This window comes from Lutjanus erythropterus, chromosome 3 (genome assembly GCF_056507025.1).
Source record: "Lutjanus erythropterus isolate fLutEry1 chromosome 3, fLutEry1.hap2, whole genome shotgun sequence".
NCBI lineage: Eukaryota > Metazoa > Chordata > Actinopteri > Lutjaniformes > Lutjanidae > Lutjanus > Lutjanus erythropterus.
The window spans coordinates 38219890-38237489 of record NC_139319.1 but is presented as its reverse complement, the minus strand read 5'-3'; the positions used below and the strand labels follow the sequence as shown (position 1 = coordinate 38237489).

At 38.8% G+C, this 17600-nt stretch overlaps 2 protein-coding genes across 2 annotated transcripts in view; both read right to left on the bottom strand.

Moving 5' to 3' along the window:
• The window catches only part of LOC146330526 (complement C3-like), a 35396-nt gene extending 23777 nt beyond the window's left edge, over window positions 1-11619 (bottom strand). The window contains exons 1-10 of the mRNA XM_084716086.1: window positions 11476-11619; window positions 10120-10222; window positions 9679-9799; window positions 7926-8041; window positions 7622-7768; window positions 5840-5939; window positions 5618-5712; window positions 5297-5488; window positions 5009-5164; window positions 1354-1480 (exon numbers count right to left, since the gene is read on the bottom strand). Coding sequence (XP_084572212.1) covers window positions 1354-1480; window positions 5009-5164; window positions 5297-5488; window positions 5618-5712; window positions 5840-5939; window positions 7622-7768; window positions 7926-8041; window positions 9679-9799; window positions 10120-10222; window positions 11476-11537 — 1219 coding nt within the window. The 5' untranslated portion in view covers window positions 11538-11619. The remainder of the gene's footprint in view (window positions 1-1353; window positions 1481-5008; window positions 5165-5296; window positions 5489-5617; window positions 5713-5839; window positions 5940-7621; window positions 7769-7925; window positions 8042-9678; window positions 9800-10119; window positions 10223-11475) is intronic.
• LOC146330525 (complement C3-like) overlaps window positions 1-17600 on the bottom strand; it is an 84745-nt gene that overhangs the window by 62024 nt on the left and 5121 nt on the right. The window lies entirely within an intron of this gene.

Below are 17600 nucleotides of genomic sequence, written 5' to 3'. Positions count from 1 at the left end.
CTCAAGCATGTAGTGTGAGCCAGCCATCACACTCCGAATCAGAGATGGTGAGAGACATAGAGGCCAACAGAACCACAAGGTAAGCTTGAGCAACAATATCTGATTCTACAATACTGAGAAGCTGAAAGGAAAGGCAGCTACACTGATGCAGGGCTGCAGTGGCATTCACAGGCAGAGGTGGAGATGAGAAATTTTTGCAGTTCAGACCACCCAACTGGGAAGTGTATTTGGTGATTTGATAGAATGAGGAATGTCATACATGAATTGCAGTGCAGCTCAAGTTGAATGGTTGAACTAGCTCGCAGGCATCGCTACATTTAGGGACAGAGGTGGGAAGTAACCAAGTACAAATACTTCATTACTGTAGATTTTTCAGGTATCTGTTCTAAACTTGAGCATTTACATTTCTGACATCTTTTAATTTTTACTCTCTACATTTTAACATAAAAATCTGTACTGTCAAGTCAGGCTTGTTACATTAGTTTCAATGCATTTGCATGGACTTATTTTTATTTTGCATCATTGCACACTGTCCGTCCAATATCAAAACAGATTTAAACCTAAGTGGATGGGAAAATAATGCATAGAGAAGATTTCTTCGCATATGCATCAGTGCATATATCAATTAGACAGATGTAATAAGAGAAGAAATACACTAAACAAAAAAGATGGATGATGAACAACATATCAAGACAAAAAAGACATAGCAAGAAGAAAAAACGAGCTGAAAAACAACATAAGATGTAACAAGACAAAAATGACATAAAATGAAAAAGATGAAACTAGACAGACGCAGAAGACGTAACTAGCCAAACAAAATGTAACAAGGTGAAAAACAATGTAAAATACGCAAGAAGACAAAAAGGATGGAAGAAAACAAGGGGCTGTAACAAGAAGAAAAACAATGTAAAAGATGTAACAAGACGAAAAAGACGTAACAAGACCAAAAGTTATTTAAAAGGTGCAAAGAGACGAAAAAGAGTAAAAAGACAAACAAGACGAACCTAGACAAAAAAACGACACAACAGACAGACATAAAGGCAAAAAAAATTAACAAGGTGAAAGAGACATAACAACACCAAAAACTACGTAAAGAATGCTACAAGACGGGAGAGGGAAACTCGACTGCAGAGAAAAGGTGAAGTTCAGTTAGCTTCGCACAAAAACAGCCAGTAGAAACGTCCTTTAGAGGACTACTTTTATACTTTGAGTTAATTCAGAGCCTGCATTTATTCACTTTCATTTGAGTAGTTTAATTTGTACTTCTGACACTTTTGGCCTAAGCAAGCATGTGAAGGAGCACAGCCGCTCTCCAGGACATACTATGGACTTGATCATCACTAAGTATCTCACCTTGTCTGGTGGGAGTCCCACCAGCACTGGACTCAAACAACATCCCAGCATCGTAGAACACACTCATGCCGTCCCTCCCTCCACCTGGTGTGCAGCCTGTGTCGGACTTGTCCACCATGTCCCACACCTGAAAGTTATTCACACATAGAAATTCAACCAGTCGCAAAGTGAGGTTTGACATGAAGGAGTCTTTTCCCCACGTATTTTTCACGTGATTTTCAAATTCTACACATATCAATTATCTATATCAGCACATAATTTGCAGGGTATGGAAAGCTACAACCTATCCCAACTCACATGACAGTGGTGGGGCTACACCCTGGACAGTACAACTAGACAAACATTTACACTCACACTTAAGTTTATCAATTAACCTAACCTTTGCATCTTTGAAATGTGAGAAGAGACCAGGGGCCTTATTACCGACAATCTTATTTAGTTTAAGATGACACTTTTTGGTATTATAGAAACATATTTCTGCATTTAGGAAAGAATTCCATCTGATCTTAAGATAGGAATTCAGCTATTACCAAACCCCCATAACTGAAGAATTTAGGAATTTAGGAATGCAAATTTAAGACAGTGTAGACCCTGTCCTAAATTCAAAATAACTTCCAAAAACAGCAGTGCCAGTGTTGATAGGTCTGTATGGCAATGACAGTGAAGATGCAGAACCACATGAGCAAAGAAATATTCACTGAAAGGTTACTCAAACCGTATGATGATATGTTATATGACCTGGATCATGTATTAATGGGTATATAATTACTATAATGGGTATATAATTACCAAGACACTTGAATCCGCATCCATTTAAATCTATATCCTGGGCCGATAACTGGGAAGAAAACTTCCCAAAAAAGGTGGGGTTTCCTCTTTTCCTCTCACAGTTTCAGTACATATCCTCAACACAGACAAAGGCATGATGAGATGAGTACTGATTGAAAAGTCAAGGAGTTAGGATTTCCAAAGTTAAGAGAATATATATGACAAAATTTTCATATTACTTTTTTTTTTTTAAATCATATCAGCTTCACGGTATTTGACAGATTTTTTTTCATGCAACAGTGTTCTTACCCACATTTTCTTCTAATGAGAAAAGAATTACTGCAGTTGATTGGCTTTAAACAGCCCATTTTACTGTCATAAGGATTGTATCATGTTTTTTTCATGTCCAGACACAGGTAAAAGCATGACCCCTTCAAAGTATGGTTACCATCACATGGCGGGAACGACTATATGATTAAACGTCCCCACCCAAGCTAGTTAGCACCAGAAATACTAGTTTAAAATATTTAAAAATATAATATTTAAAATATTTATCAATAATTCATTCATGCATGATGCCAGTTATCTGTTGCCTCTAAGATTTTATGTAGCCACACGCCACTAGTCGGGGCTGCAGCACTGTCAGACGGCAGCCCCTCTCGCCCAGCGCGTATGAACCGATCGCCCTGGCAACCCTGGATATTTACATCAGCAAAGTCAGACAAATGAATGTAGACTGTGACAGAATAAGCTGATATACACTACTCACAAAAAATTAGGGATATTCAACTTTCAGGTGAAATTTACTGAAAATGTAAAAAGTTCATGCTACAGTGATATTTTATCATGAAAATCGGGCATTTAAGTAGAAGCATGCAATGGTGATTTCTTCATCTCAAACTATTTATTGAAACAAAAGCTAACAACAGTGATGGGTGTACCACAACAAAAAATGTCAGTGTCTCAATAACTTGTCATGTGTCTTTAAGCATCAATTACAGCTTGACAACAACATCTCATGCTGTTCACAAGTCGACTTATTGTCTGCTGACGCATGGTATTCCACTCTTCTTGAAGGGCTGCCCTCAGGTCATTCAGGTTCTAGGGTGCAGGGTTACACGACGACTCAGCTGATCCCATAGGTTTTCTATGGGATTCGGGTTTGGAGAAAGTGCAGGCCACTCCATTTGAGGCACGCCAGCCTCCAGCAGCTGTTCCCTGATGATGCAACCTTGATGAGCTGGGGCATTATCATTCATGAAGATGAAATCAGGCCTGTGTTGCTCATGCAGAGGCACAATGACTGAATTAATGATGTTATTCAGGTAGTACTGGCTTGTCACAGTACCATTCACAAGGTGTAGGTCACCACCACCTCCAAAGGCTCGTCAGGTGACGACAGTGGCTGATGCATAGCGTTCCCCTTGACATCTCCAACAGCATTGGCGGCCATCATTTCTGCTTAATGTGAATGGACTTTCATCAGAGAACAGCACTGAGGCCCACTGGTTCCTCGACCAGCGCAAATGCTCCCTGGCCCATGCAAGACGATGATGCCTGTGCCTGGTGGTGTGGTCAGGTATCGTTGCCGGTCGTCTAGCACGCAGACCATGCTGATGTAAACGGTTTTGAATGTTCTGACGTGACACTCGGGTGCCTCTCACCTCCCTTAAATGTGCCTGGAATTGAGTGGCATTCATCATCTGTTTCCGCAGGGCACTGTTCACAATGAAGCGGTCATCAGCATGGGACTCTATGCCTTTCTGTGACTCTTCCAGTTTCTCTGTGTCTCTGGTGCAACCTGCTGTTGACACTCTGTGACACTCTAAGCTCAGTGGCAACTTCCCTCTGAGAACATCCCGTTTGAAGCCTCGCAATGGCCAGGTACTGTTGATCAATTGTTAGGTGCCGTCTTGGTCTCATGATGTCAAAATGTGAACAGCATGATGAAGAGGACTGTTTAAATACACACTGTCATTGAACCAGAACATTTAGTGGTCAATTCGTGGATCATACACTTGTTGTGATTTTTGCGGTTAATAACGTTGTTAGAGAACAGCATGTTATGCAGTAAGTACTGAAACACTGAACAGTTGGACATGTGCATTCAAAAGTTTATAGAAGGTCAAATTAAGTTCACCTGTAAAGGTTATAGTGCATTTTAGGTGCATTCTGAAATTTCATCCGAAAGCCGAATATCCCTAACTTTTTGCGAGTAGTGTATATTCACTCGACTGGAGAAACATGTGACCACATTAAGCACATACACAGACATAAACCTGCTGCTGCTGCTGCTAGCACTGCTAACGTTAGCCACACTGTGTGTCAGGCTGGCAGCTAATGTCAGCTCTGGGTCCTTAACCTGCAGACACAGTGACCCTCTTCGGTCTGAAAAGGTGAAGCATTTATTGAGTTGTTGTCATGTTATGTACATTAATGTGTAAGGCTTGTATTGCACAGCGCAAAGTAGCACGCATTTCAGTGGCATTTAAACTATGATTTGACAATTGCACACTGTGATTAACGGCTTCAAATGGCTCTTAATACACACAATATTTGTTTCGGACAGTGTTTAACATTATAAATTAATAAATTCTGCTAAATTTTAACTGCTTTCTGAGTGTTTTCTTAGTGTTAGACTAGTTGACTAGTCTAAATTAAATTTTGCATTTAATCGACAGGGAAATTAGTTGCCAATTAAGAATTTTTTCTGTAATGAGGCCCCAGAGCACCTCAAGGAAAACCTGCATAAAGGGAACACATGCAAACTCAACACAGAAAAGCTCCATTCAGCCAGCAGGCTCAGACCACATTGTCTTCTCAGTCAACACACTGCAGGCTAAAAAGGAACATTTTTTCAAAAAGAGAGTAAGGATAAAGAAATGACCTTTTTCTGGGTGAGGCGGTGCTTGTTGTTCAGGACATAGACGCCTTTGTCAACTGCAAACAGTCCCACTGTGGCCTCTGGATCTCCAGTGACCTTCAGACCAAACATCCTGCGAGGTTGATATGACGGAGCGGGTCTTGTTGATTCCAGCTTCAACTAAATGTAAATGGGAGGTTAATGAACGAGACTTGCTACATTGCAAAATATGTCCGAGAAACTTGAACCCTTTGAGTGTCTGTGTGTTGTTTGCCCACTAAAACTCTGTGACATCAGTGTTGTATGTCTCACCGAGCCCATGCAGGAGTCCTCAACATCCACCCAAACAGAGTCTGATACCACTTCATTGTCACTGGTATGGAAGTAGGCTATAACACGGAATGATGGCAGCATGTCTTTGGTAATGGGAACTCCTATGGTAATCAGTATTTGGCCTCTTGACCTGTATCGGCCATATTTCACCAGCTGACCTCTGCTCAGGATCTGGGGACACAGATTTACACGTCAGTACTTATCCAACACAAGTGTATACTACACTGACTGCTGGAAGCAACACAAACACTCAATCATGTTCACAGACGTACACACACACTGGTGTAAAACATCTCTCACCAGGTATGTGATGTCACTTTGTTCATTTCTCTGCCTGTTGAGGAAGAACTGCATTTTCAGGTTATCCCCTAATCTTACTTCAGCTGTGTCCACATCTGTAATGACATTCCACAACAACATTGCTCAACATTTAGTGCAGCTCTGTGCATGGTAGTTAGGCAGCACTGCCACCACCATCACCACTGACTTAACCATCTGATGTCATTTCAGGACGTTACTCACTTATGTGGATGTAATTGTTGCTTTTAGTGGTATACGGGAGAGCTATCATGGTGGCTGCTGCTTGTCTTCCAGGTGGAATCAGAGGATCATTGGTCTTTGCCTGCAATTAAATGCACACAGTTCATAATACACTCATTATATTAAAAGGTACAGTTCACCCCAAAACCAAAATATATATTTTTATTCTTACCTGTAGTGCTATTTCTCCATTTACATTGTTTTGGTGTGAGTTGCAGAGTTTTGATGAGATATCGGCTGTAGAGATGCTGTCTTCTCTCCAATATAATGGGACTAAATGGCACTCGGCTTGTGGCGCTCAAAACACCACAAATATACATTTGAAAAATTAAATTCCAGTGCATTTTTCATGACCTTTTTTTTTTTTACCAAGGATAATAAGTTGTTCCTCTCTAGTAGAAGGAAAGTAGTTCTGGTACATAATACTGCAGAAAGAAAATAGTTCCTACATGAAACAGTTCATGACGAGGTCAATTTTCAAGCCAATTGTCATTTACTCCCATTATATTGGAGCAAAGGCAGACATCTCTATAGCTGAAAACTCCACAAGGCATACCAAAAGTATCTACATGGATAAATTGCAGTATAGGTAAGAGGAAAAATATGTACTTTTGATTTTGGGGTGAACTGTCTCTGTAAATTAAAAAGTTGATATCACTGCCGAGCTGAAGCTAGCTTTAAACAATATAAGACAAATTTGCTAATCAAATAAAATAATTAAAGTTCACTTTAGTTTATTCAAACTGCTAATGTGTCTTTTTGAAAACTTTGTCCTCTCTACAGAAACAGTAGGTAATGGCCAAAGTATGACTAGGTTGTCTAATGTTGACTGCTGTTTAATATTGCTTTAATTCATGGTTTCACAATGTGTGTATTGATTACTGACGGTGACCAGTGTTGTGCATGAACACACTAAAAGAGTGGAGTACACTTAACATGCTCATATGTTTTGTAATGGTGGACTCAATGAATCAGTTTGCAGTTAAAGGTCCAGTGCATGATATTTATGGGGATTTACTGACAGAAACTGAATTGCTACTAATGCTGCTGCCGATGCAGTATGCAGTAAATGGTCACCCTTTGTGCACATGTACTTTATCTGTCACTCACTGCTGAAGGTACAAAACGCAATGACTATCCTTATTTTTTTATAAATCATAGTGCAATAATAACTGAGCTGCACAGTGAACAAGCAGAGTTATTGATCACAACTGAAGGTTCTTTATTGCAGGAAATTGTGCTGTCAGGTACAATCAAATAAAGATTTTCCTGCCATGCATCCCTTTTTTAATTACAACTAGGTGCTCATGGTTGCAACACTCACAGGAAAAAAAGACTTTTCAACCATTTCTGCTCACATACCCATCAAATGTATTAAATTATTATTATTAGAAAAATGGCAACATGGTGTCCTCCATGGAATAGGAGCCCTGCCCTCTGTGGATATAACAAGCTCATTCTAAGATAACAAAAACACGGTGATTCTTATTTTCAGGTAATTGTACTCAATGAAAACATATTTATGAATATTCTATTCTATTTCCATATTCTGCACATAAGTTCCTGTAGATCTTACACGCTGGACGTTTAAGATATCTTACTCTTTAGCTAGCATACACTAGAGTAAATGTGTGTTCAGCAGAGCCATAAAAATTAGCTAAAAACCTGCATAGAGCTGCAGAACTACAAAACTCTTGATACATTTAAGTGTAAGCTTCCATTTGCTAAATGGGATGTACAGAAGAAAAGATTTTGCAGACTTACAGAAATCGTCAGTCTGTTAGTGTTTGCCTCTGTATTGATGGTGACGATTGCCAAGCCATTGGCTGTGGTGACGCCAATCTGTTGGCCTGGATCAACCACCACTGCTACACCTTGGGCAGGAGTATCATCAGGATTCATAACTTCAACCTGCCAACAGAGACACCAACAGCTCAACTCAAATTAAATATTGTTATATTCTGTAAAGTGAAGTAGCTGTGCAGCAAAAAGTTTTGACTGAAAACAGGATATAGTCAAATTAACTTTACTTTCATTGTACAAATGTAAATACAAATAAGTACTTTACCACTACGGAGAAAGACATTCCTGGTTTGAAGTATTTGGGTGTTCTCTTTAAGTGGATGATGTACGGTGATGTGACAATCTTGATGCCTCTCAACTCTGCCTCCACCATTTCACCACCTGTTTGTGATATATGACCATTAAAATGCAGGGACTGCAGATGACTGGTCACAACTTTACTACAATTTTATTTGAATCTGTTTGAGATGTTGGGTTTGGATTAAAGAGACGATCAATAATGCACAGGGCGTCTTTCAACCACTTCAGCAGACAAGCTGGACCACCACAGGTTGCGTGACCAGTCCAAGAGGAGAGGGAAGAGAACAAGGACAAGAGCAATGCTAGCCTCACTTGTACTTAAAGGCTGCTCCTGACTAATGTCCAGTCAGGAAAATGAAATGGGACTCAGACTGGCCAAGCAATGGGAAAAAAAGAGACCACAACATCCCGGTTTTGAGATATAGCACTGGACCATGTTCTGAGCCAACAGAGCTCAAGGATGGGAGGAGAGCAAGGGGAGGTGGACTTGAAACACTGATGATACTTGGTGCACAAATGCAGTCAGAACTGATGTACAATGCGAACCAGATGTCACACTTTTAATGTGAAGATGTGAATCATATTATCACAATCTTGGTAATGACTCAATGTAGATGTGCAGATATATACAGTATGTATATAATTAAATGGATAGTTTATTCACATTTTTTTAACTAGGGATGTTCCTCGCAACAAATTTCCCTGCCAATTGGATGCAAAATTTTTAGACTAATCGACTAGTCTAGCACTAAGAAAACACTCAGAAAGCAGTTAAAATGGAGCAGAATTTATTTATTTATAATGTTAAGCACTGTCTGAAAAAAGTGCGTATTAAGAGTCATTTGAAGCCGTTAGTCTAAAATTGCCAATTCATACTTTAAATGCTGCTGAAGTGCGTGCTACTTTGCACTGTGCAATGCAAACATTACACATTAACCTACAAAACATGACAAAATCTCAAATACTTCAACTTTTCAGACTGAAGAGGAACACAGTGTCTGCAGGTAAATGACCCAGAGCTAACGTTAGCTGCCAGCTTGCCATGCAGTGTAGCTACCGTTAGCAGTGCTGCAGCAGCAGCTGCTCTGCTTGCAGGTTAATGTCCGTGTCTGTGTTGAATATGGTCACATGTTGCTCCAGTTGAGTGATTCTGTACAAGTTTATTCTGTCATGGTCTACATTCAACATTATTTCCATTTTCTAGATTAAAACACTGCCAAACCGCACTGGTTTTATGAGCTGTCATCTGTGCAACACTGCTGATATAAACATCAGGGGTTGCCTGGGCCACCGGGGCATATGCAATATTATTACTGTGGTTCTATGCTACATGTCTACAAATGTTGTACTGAAACAGAAAAGAAACTCAGAATGAATAGGTTACTAGAGCTCCTACTATCAACACAAACTTGATTATAACTTGTACAGTAAATGGCTATTATCTACAGTTCAATGCAAGTTTTTCATACAGAAAACTCCAGAAAAGCGACGCTTATCCTACTATTGGTGTGCGGTATTTACTGCCCTCTACTGGATTTGACATGTGACAGCAACACACTTCAGACGTGGACACAAGCAACCTGGCTGCAACGCGCTTATTCCAGCAAAATCTTTTCCTGCTTCTTTGGTGTCTAGATAAGTTTTGGCCAAACTGAAGTCCCGCCTCAGTAACAGTTTGGTACTGAAAGTCATATATACACATAGTCTGTCTTTCTTACCGCTCTTCGTCAGCACACTGACAGCTACAAATATGGAACTTCCCACCAGGTCGTGGATGTTTGGGAAGGTCTGTGTGATGTGCTCTCTCCTCAGGCTGACAGCTCCGTTGCCATTCTCGATCTAATGTGACATGATATAAAAGCTTTTCTTGAAATACAGCCAACAAACAGTTGGTGGGTCCTTTTCTGAACCTGTCGATTCTCATTTCAAAAACAGTAAAATCACAAATTTTTCAAACTTTAGTAGATTTTCCAGCATTAATAAGGTCAAACTGATGAACAAGTTTGAGGTTGTTCTTGTGTTTGTTTTAGTTTGTTTACAAGATAGTTCCAAAGATAAAAGTCAGACACATACTGTACAATACAGACTGATCAATCACCTGGCAGACTGATAAAAAAGAAATGCATCAAAAGAATCAAAAGACTACGTCAAATCCTTACCTGAACTCTCTGAATAGAACTTGGAAAGCTCCTCTTTTGACCCTCTTGGATAACCCCAAATACCACGTAGGCCGTCCCGTCCAGCTCTTCACCAAACAGATACCTATAACCACAGGAGAAGGATTTGTTTAAGCCCACAATGAAGTTAAAGCTACAACAAGGAACTTTGATATTTTGTTGATTTTGGAGGCCTCTGTGGACAATAGCAGAAGTGTTTCCATAGTAGTTACCACCAAATATAGCACAGGGAAACACAGGCTTGATTGATCCGATTTCAAGGAGAATCCAATAGATATGGCAAAACAAATAGCAAAATCTTTTTGCGGGTCTTCTGTGTTCATGTGGGTCAATAAGAGGCTTCAGTATTAAACTGAAACTCATTCATAACCAGTTAAAAACTCCAGTTAGGGCCCATGTCCACATTGCATTTTTTTCTGGCACATGAGTTTTGTTTCTATGACAAAAATATGTTAAAACTTCCTATGACTGTGTCATTGTTGCACGGTCTACCAATGTCCCTTTGGTCTTTATTAGGTATTAGTATCTATTTGTTTGGCTTTTTTTCACTGTGCGCACCAACCAGAAGATGTGCTGCCTCAGTTTGACTCGGCTCAGCACTGCAGGAATTTGCATCTGGTATGCCCGCTTGAAGGTGTGTATTGATAGGGGTTCATCTTCAGTCAAGCGTCTGTAAAATGCTGGTTAACCACATCATTTCCTATAAATTCTTTGCAACAAAGGTTCCCTGATGTTTTCTTACTTCAATGCTTTTATTATCAAGCAGCTAAACCAGGAAACATTTGGTTTTCATCTGCAGTAATTTAACAAGTTCTTTCAGCTGAAAGTGAACATGAAAAGTGAACAGCAAAATAAAGTAGACACCTCAGAGGATAAACAGCGAAACCGGAGCAAAACTAAAATTTAAACCACTAAGATTCACACACAGGCCTTTGGAAGCTAAGTACTGAGAGCTGGACACAAAGTTACTTTTAAAAAGATTTTCTGCATTTTCTTGGTTACCACGGTGATGAGTCCCTATCTGTTATATTACTGGTTGCCTGGAAAAAGCACCAGTGACGACACCAGAGATGTTCAAGGCTGTCGCATGCGGTTGCAGACTCTCCTCTTTAGGAAAAATGGGGGGAAAAAAGACTCTGGCACTCAGATAAAAAAAAGCTAAATGGACACAGGTCCCTAGTCACTTTAACAATTAACAAAATAGATGTCAGAATGACAAAAGGACAAAACAGCAAGAACTCCAACATAATCTCTAAACAACATCCTCTATTTTTATCCTCCAATCAATCTCCATATCAACCCTGGTCTCTTAATCCTCAAAATAAAACCCCCACATACGTAGCTCTGATGTTAACGGTGAGCTCTTGACTGTCCACATTGAAGAAGGGGCTAGAAGACATCAGTTTCACCTCAAAGCTGGGCAGCACTGAAATATTGAGAACATAAAAGCAATTAAAAAGTATGTGAATCTTGTATATGTTTTAAATAGTGAAGGTAATGAGACTTACTGTATTCCTTGACCTCGAACTCTGCAGAGTAGCTCTGCTGTGGGTTGCTTTGGAACTTCGCCACCACCTTCCACAGTCCGGGACTTCACACAGACAAACACAAGAACACATATTTCAGTAATCACGCAAAGACTTTAAATATTCATAATGTTTCAAGACTAAAGGGTAACACAGGAATTTCATTTCAGACTGCGTGAAATTATTTTTATCATCCACAAATGAGTTGTTTCAAAGCACTCGATGTTTACAGAGAGCAGTAACTACAGAAACACAAATGTTTAGAAGAAAACGCAGAGTTTTCAGGTTGGCTGGCAAACAGTGCAACTGATACTGCAAAATGGACCTTTATTTTTTCTAAGCTTATTATTTTAGTTCATAGTTCAGTGGGTTCAAATGTATGGCTGTTTTGTTATGAATGTCTATTTACAGGTAATATTTAGATAAATTATTGCACAATTTAAGAGAATTTCAGTGGAGAGTTAGATGAGCTCTGTTAAGTAGTTACAGCCAGCAGCTGACGTAGCTTTACCAAGTCACATGATTTCCCCCGGAGTCAAGTAAAGATAGCAGTTGCTGCTACTTTCTGCTAAACTTGTTATTGTTTAATTGTTCTAGTTTAGAGTCACTTTTTTTGTTTGACCGCTGTCTCAGTTATTTAACAATAAACTGATATCCCAAGATAGTGTTTTTTCAAAGTTTCAAAGAAAAGTATTTCTCCATTACATACTACAGATACAACCGGGGGGAAAATTAACTAATTCAGCTTTAGCTAAGTCTAGCCTAGGTATAGCTGTCATGCTTTAGCACTAAGATAAAGAGCAGTAAGTGGGGTTCAGTGGTCATGGAGTCCAGGAATTACAAAGTTGAAGATATATTACTATTGAATGTGTTTATATCAATAACACAGTTAGCCAGACTATTCACATTCACGTATAACAACAACAAATGTATTTACACAACTCACAACTCTTTTAATTCATGTCTCCCTATCAAGCCTGTGATTATGTTCATTCATTAATTTGTTAGTTAGCCTGGATCAGTCAAACCAAAAAGCCTCTGTGTACATTCAGTGTCTTCACACTTTATGCACTTAATGACTAAGATTAGTGTTTCTCAAACTTATCACAGCAAGTACCACCTCAGAAAATATAAATAAAATATTACTCTCTCCAATGACCACTATTATGACTAATGTTAAAATACACTAACACTGGCCTACCCTATCCAGCTGCAGACAGTTCATGCAGGAGGCAGATTTATTTCAAATTAATTTCTTATTTATTTCTAATTTCTAAATTTTTTTATTGTTGACCGTTGCCACAGCCACGCAGTTCAGCTCGCAGTTAATCATGCATGGCACATGAGTGCACTACACACATGAACTTGTCTATGTACCAGCTGATATTGAAACAAAAATATTAGAGGACAAAACATATTTTAAATTATTATAGTTTGAGAAGCTGGGACTATCTTAGATCAGGGTCTCCCCCGGTGTATTGCAAGTCTCAGCATCAGGGAAGTTTATTTTCAGGGGATGTATTTTTAATTTTACATTTATTTATTTATTTATTTTTTAACAACAATTGCACTTGGGTAGCTCAGTTGGAGACATAAATATAATGGTTGGAAAGCTCATATGACACATATGATGTTTGTAAATTTAAATGATAATTTTACATGTCAAGGAAAATACAATTTAATTTCTCTTGTTTTTGTTCTTTCAACTGAATTGACCTGTTATCATTTATGTTGCACTACTAAAAGAACAGAATGCATATATGCAATTACAAAATACATATAAATATATATACATAAATACATATACATATACATATCTGTGTGTTGCTGTCCTCGGAAATATCCACATTTTTTAGTGTGTTTTTAAGATGACTGGGCAAGAAGAAGAAGAGTGAAGGAAATAGAGGAGGATGGGTCAAGACATGATTAGAGCCTGCTAATTAATTATCCCCAACACTGTTTTTAAGATAAAATACAAAAATAAGGCAAGCAAAGGGAATCTGTTAACCAAAATATTTTATCTAATAGTGTTCTGTTTATTATTAAATATTGGAAAGGAAGGAGAGGATCCTGTAAACTATGATTTTCTGACTTTCAGTTTTCAAATTTACTCACAACCCAGTGTAATCAGGGCTGCATCATAGTTTAGTACAGTCCAACAGTTACAGTGATCAAAATGAAAACAAGAAGTTTCAAAACATGAATGTCCACCTTTTTAACGTCATAGATAGTAACACAGCATGTTAATGATTTTGAAAACGGAACTGGAAATGTTGTTTATTTCCATTGCATAAGAATCTTATGGGATGCTGATGATTGTTCCACATGTTCATCAAACTCTTGGGAATTAACAATTTTACTAAAAAAACCCCGCATGAAATAACAACTTAATGGTCCTATTTTTTTCCTTTGAGAACTGACGATGGGATAAGTGGGGTACAGTGTCTGTTATTAGAAAGTAATAGTGAGTCTAAAACTGCCCGACACGTCGCAGAGTCCATTATTGTTTATATACTCACCTGGCAGTTTCAGCAAGGTGGTAAAGTCCAGAGTGGATCCCTGACCTCAGAGAGACTGGCTCACGAAGTAAAATGATGCCTTCAGGGGTCTAAAACAAAAATATTGAACAACCACTGACCACAGTGAGTTTATTTATTTAAAAATACAGGCACAAATTTTGTCTGTAATTCATGAGCCTGGTCATCGTATAGAATAACACGTTTTTAACTATTTCTAAAATTCCTTATTCCCCTGTAGGGAGAGGCTGTGTTCAACGTGCAGCACAACTAGAAATGTACCAAGTTGTTGAGTTTACATTTGCCATTTTATGTTCCAAAATGCAAATGTTACTGTTTGTTAGTGTTTTTAACTTGTTTGTCCTGTGTTTGTAATCTGTTCGTAGTGTATTTAAATACTGAATTTAGTTCCAAATAACCTATTAACTAAAACTTAAGAAAATCATGCCTAATACCTTTTACTGTCTTCAAAGGCCAACAGGGTATTTGACATGGAGTAAATCTGTTTTTTTAAAAACTTCAAATTTATATTTTTAAAAAAGTGTACCAAAGGTTTAAAGAAGTTATTTATTAATTTCCTCATTTTGTTCAAGCTGTAAAGACAAAAAAACCATGTCCTTCTGCTGTGTTTAAATTCATACGTCTTCAGTTTCTTTATTTTCTACTTCAATTTATAATTTTTACATTTTTTGCTTCATGTCAGTTTCTGTGGACAGATGATGCTTGTAAATCAAATGGACATCTTATGAATACAATAAACTTTTAAAAAACAGCTGACAACGTAGTTGATAATATCAATACTGACTTGTGTCCTGCAGCAGGTTAGACATTTATTTACAAATACAAATAAAACAATAAGTAGGCTTGTATATCGTTTCAAAAATGATTGTTGTGGCTTTTTGCCTTCTTTGCTACATAGTGCAGTTGAAGACAGGAAAAGGAGGAATGAGAGAGAGAGGGTGACATATAGGTCGGCCTCAAGTTGGATTAAAATCACAGCTGTTGAGGCCTCAGTACTCAAGACAGACACTCTACCAAGTGAGCTAAAGTCACACAGCACTGGGCACCAGAATCCCATTATTTTCAGATTTTCAGAGTTTGTGGTTTCTTGCCACGATATCTGCTTCGTTTTGCTAACTGTGGTAATACTGGCCTTTTTTTCATAATCAACACAACTGTATAGTTTGATCTTCAGAATGTGTGCTACAGCTGAGAAGAAAATTGCTCGTTTACTCTTCTTTTTGTGACATCTTATCCTCTTTTCCACAATCGGCTGTTCTGTTCTGCTTCTGTTCACCATGCATGCTCACAATGCAGCTTGTTTTAGCATGGTGTCAGTTAGCTTAACTACACGAGGCTAAATTGTCTTAGTGGAACAGCTTGAGCCTTAAGTGGAAGGCCAAGCCCAGTTATTAGCCTTGATGGAATGACCCGCAGGTGTTGCTGGCGCATGGGTAAGTTGATATGTTTTTGTTATTTTAATCATTTGTGAGGAAAAATGATCTACTGTTTTAACCTGACATGCCAGATGGTTTGTTACACAGAACCATCTGGGAAGTCGTCCTTAGAAACTGTTTGGAAAAGGGCAGGTACTTTCAAAAAACACATTCTGCCACATTAGGCAATTACTGTTTAGCATTTGTGATATTTCCTCATCAAGAGCACAGCTGATTATATATTTAAATTCAGAATTTATCAAAGACAAAATACAATACCACAATCTCAATGACAAGTTCAGTTCCTTGATCCCTCTCAACAGGCTCCATGCCGGGCGTCACTGCAAACATCCTGAAAAGAACTGACATTGAGAGAGAAAAAGCTTTAGAGTCAATGGTGCTTTTATATTGCTGCTACACCACCCAGTTAACACGGGTGTGGCCTCCCCCGTGTGCTCAAACATATTGTAGTTACAGCAAGACAGAGCTAACAAAGCAGTTTTGTGTTTGAATGTGAGGTATTTATTCAGTTCAGGAAATTCCACTAACTTTAGAAAGCATTGCGCAAACATGAGTCAAACTAAGACAAAAAGCAGTGGTAAAATTGCCATAGACCAGGGGTGGACGAACTTTTTGACTCGCGGGCCACAACAGGTTCTAAAGTTTGGATGGAGTGTTTGTGTGAACTAATATAAATGACATGTAAAAGAAATTACATCAAAGGTTTTGGCCTTTAACAGGCAGCAAAGCATGAATATGCAACGCTTATTGTACAAATTATTTTCCAAATGCATTTTTTTCATAACACAGTAGAGAAAGTCACGTTCAATTTCAGTGGGAACAGTGTTGTTGGTCTCCCTTCTTAGCCAGTGCTTTAAAAGTCTGGAATTAGTTTTGTTGTGGTAATTCTCAGGATAGATCTGAGGTGTTGGTCAGTTAGCTTGGATCTGTGACGGGCTTTGCTGAACATCTGCTCACACACGTAGGTCAAGCAAAACAATGCCAGCATCTTCTGTGCCGTCCTCCGGAGGTTTGGAAATGTGGCTTCGTTAAGAGAAGCATAAAAGTCATTCAGTTTAAGAGAGCTGGACGTCTCCTTTAAGACGGAGTCAGACTGAAGATCGATCAGTTGCAGCTCCTGTGGTGCTGTTTCAGGGTCTTGTGACGGGACAGGACACCAGCTGAAGTGACTTGATCAGAGAACTGACGGCAGAATTCTCCGTGCAGGTCGTCCAGTGATTTGCTGTATTGGGTGGCCTCTTTCTGCATGGCAAGTGTGGGAAAATAAGTGAAAGATTTGTTTGAAATTTGTCTGGAGAATAAAGTCAGCTTGGATTTGAAGGCTCTCACATTTGTGTACATGTCATACATAAACTGATCTTTCCCCTGTAGCTTCACGTTCAGTCCATTCATGTGTGAAAATATGCAGTGAAGGAAAATAACATCCTGGTCAGGGTTTTTCTCTTTCACTTAATCCTGGGTTCTTTTCAGCAGCCCAACATTTTTTCCAGTTAAATTTGGCGATTCATCCGTGGTGACATTGGTAAGTTTACTCCAAGGTAGCTTCATTCTCTCGATGACAGCAGACACCTGGTCATATAAGTCCTCTCCCCGCGTTCTTCCTTTCAGGGACTCCATGGTCAAAATAATTATTATCATTATCTGAAAACTGTCGTTAATCCCTCTTTAAAAAATTAGGAGCTGAGCAGTGTCTTTTATGTTGTTACTTTCATCCAGTGCTAGTGAATATAACTTAAAGGACTCTGCCTTTTTGTTTAACTCGCTGGCTATATCTTCGTCAATCAGTTCCACACGGCGAGTCACTGTCCTACTAATTTTTTCAAATCTGCCTTTGCTCTCCGCACACAACAGACCTGCTGTCTCTACCATGCATTCTTTCAAAAACTGGCCTTCGGAGAAAGGCTTGCTAGTCTTTGATAATTTGAATGTCAGCAAAAAACTTGCCTTGGTACTTGACTCTTGAA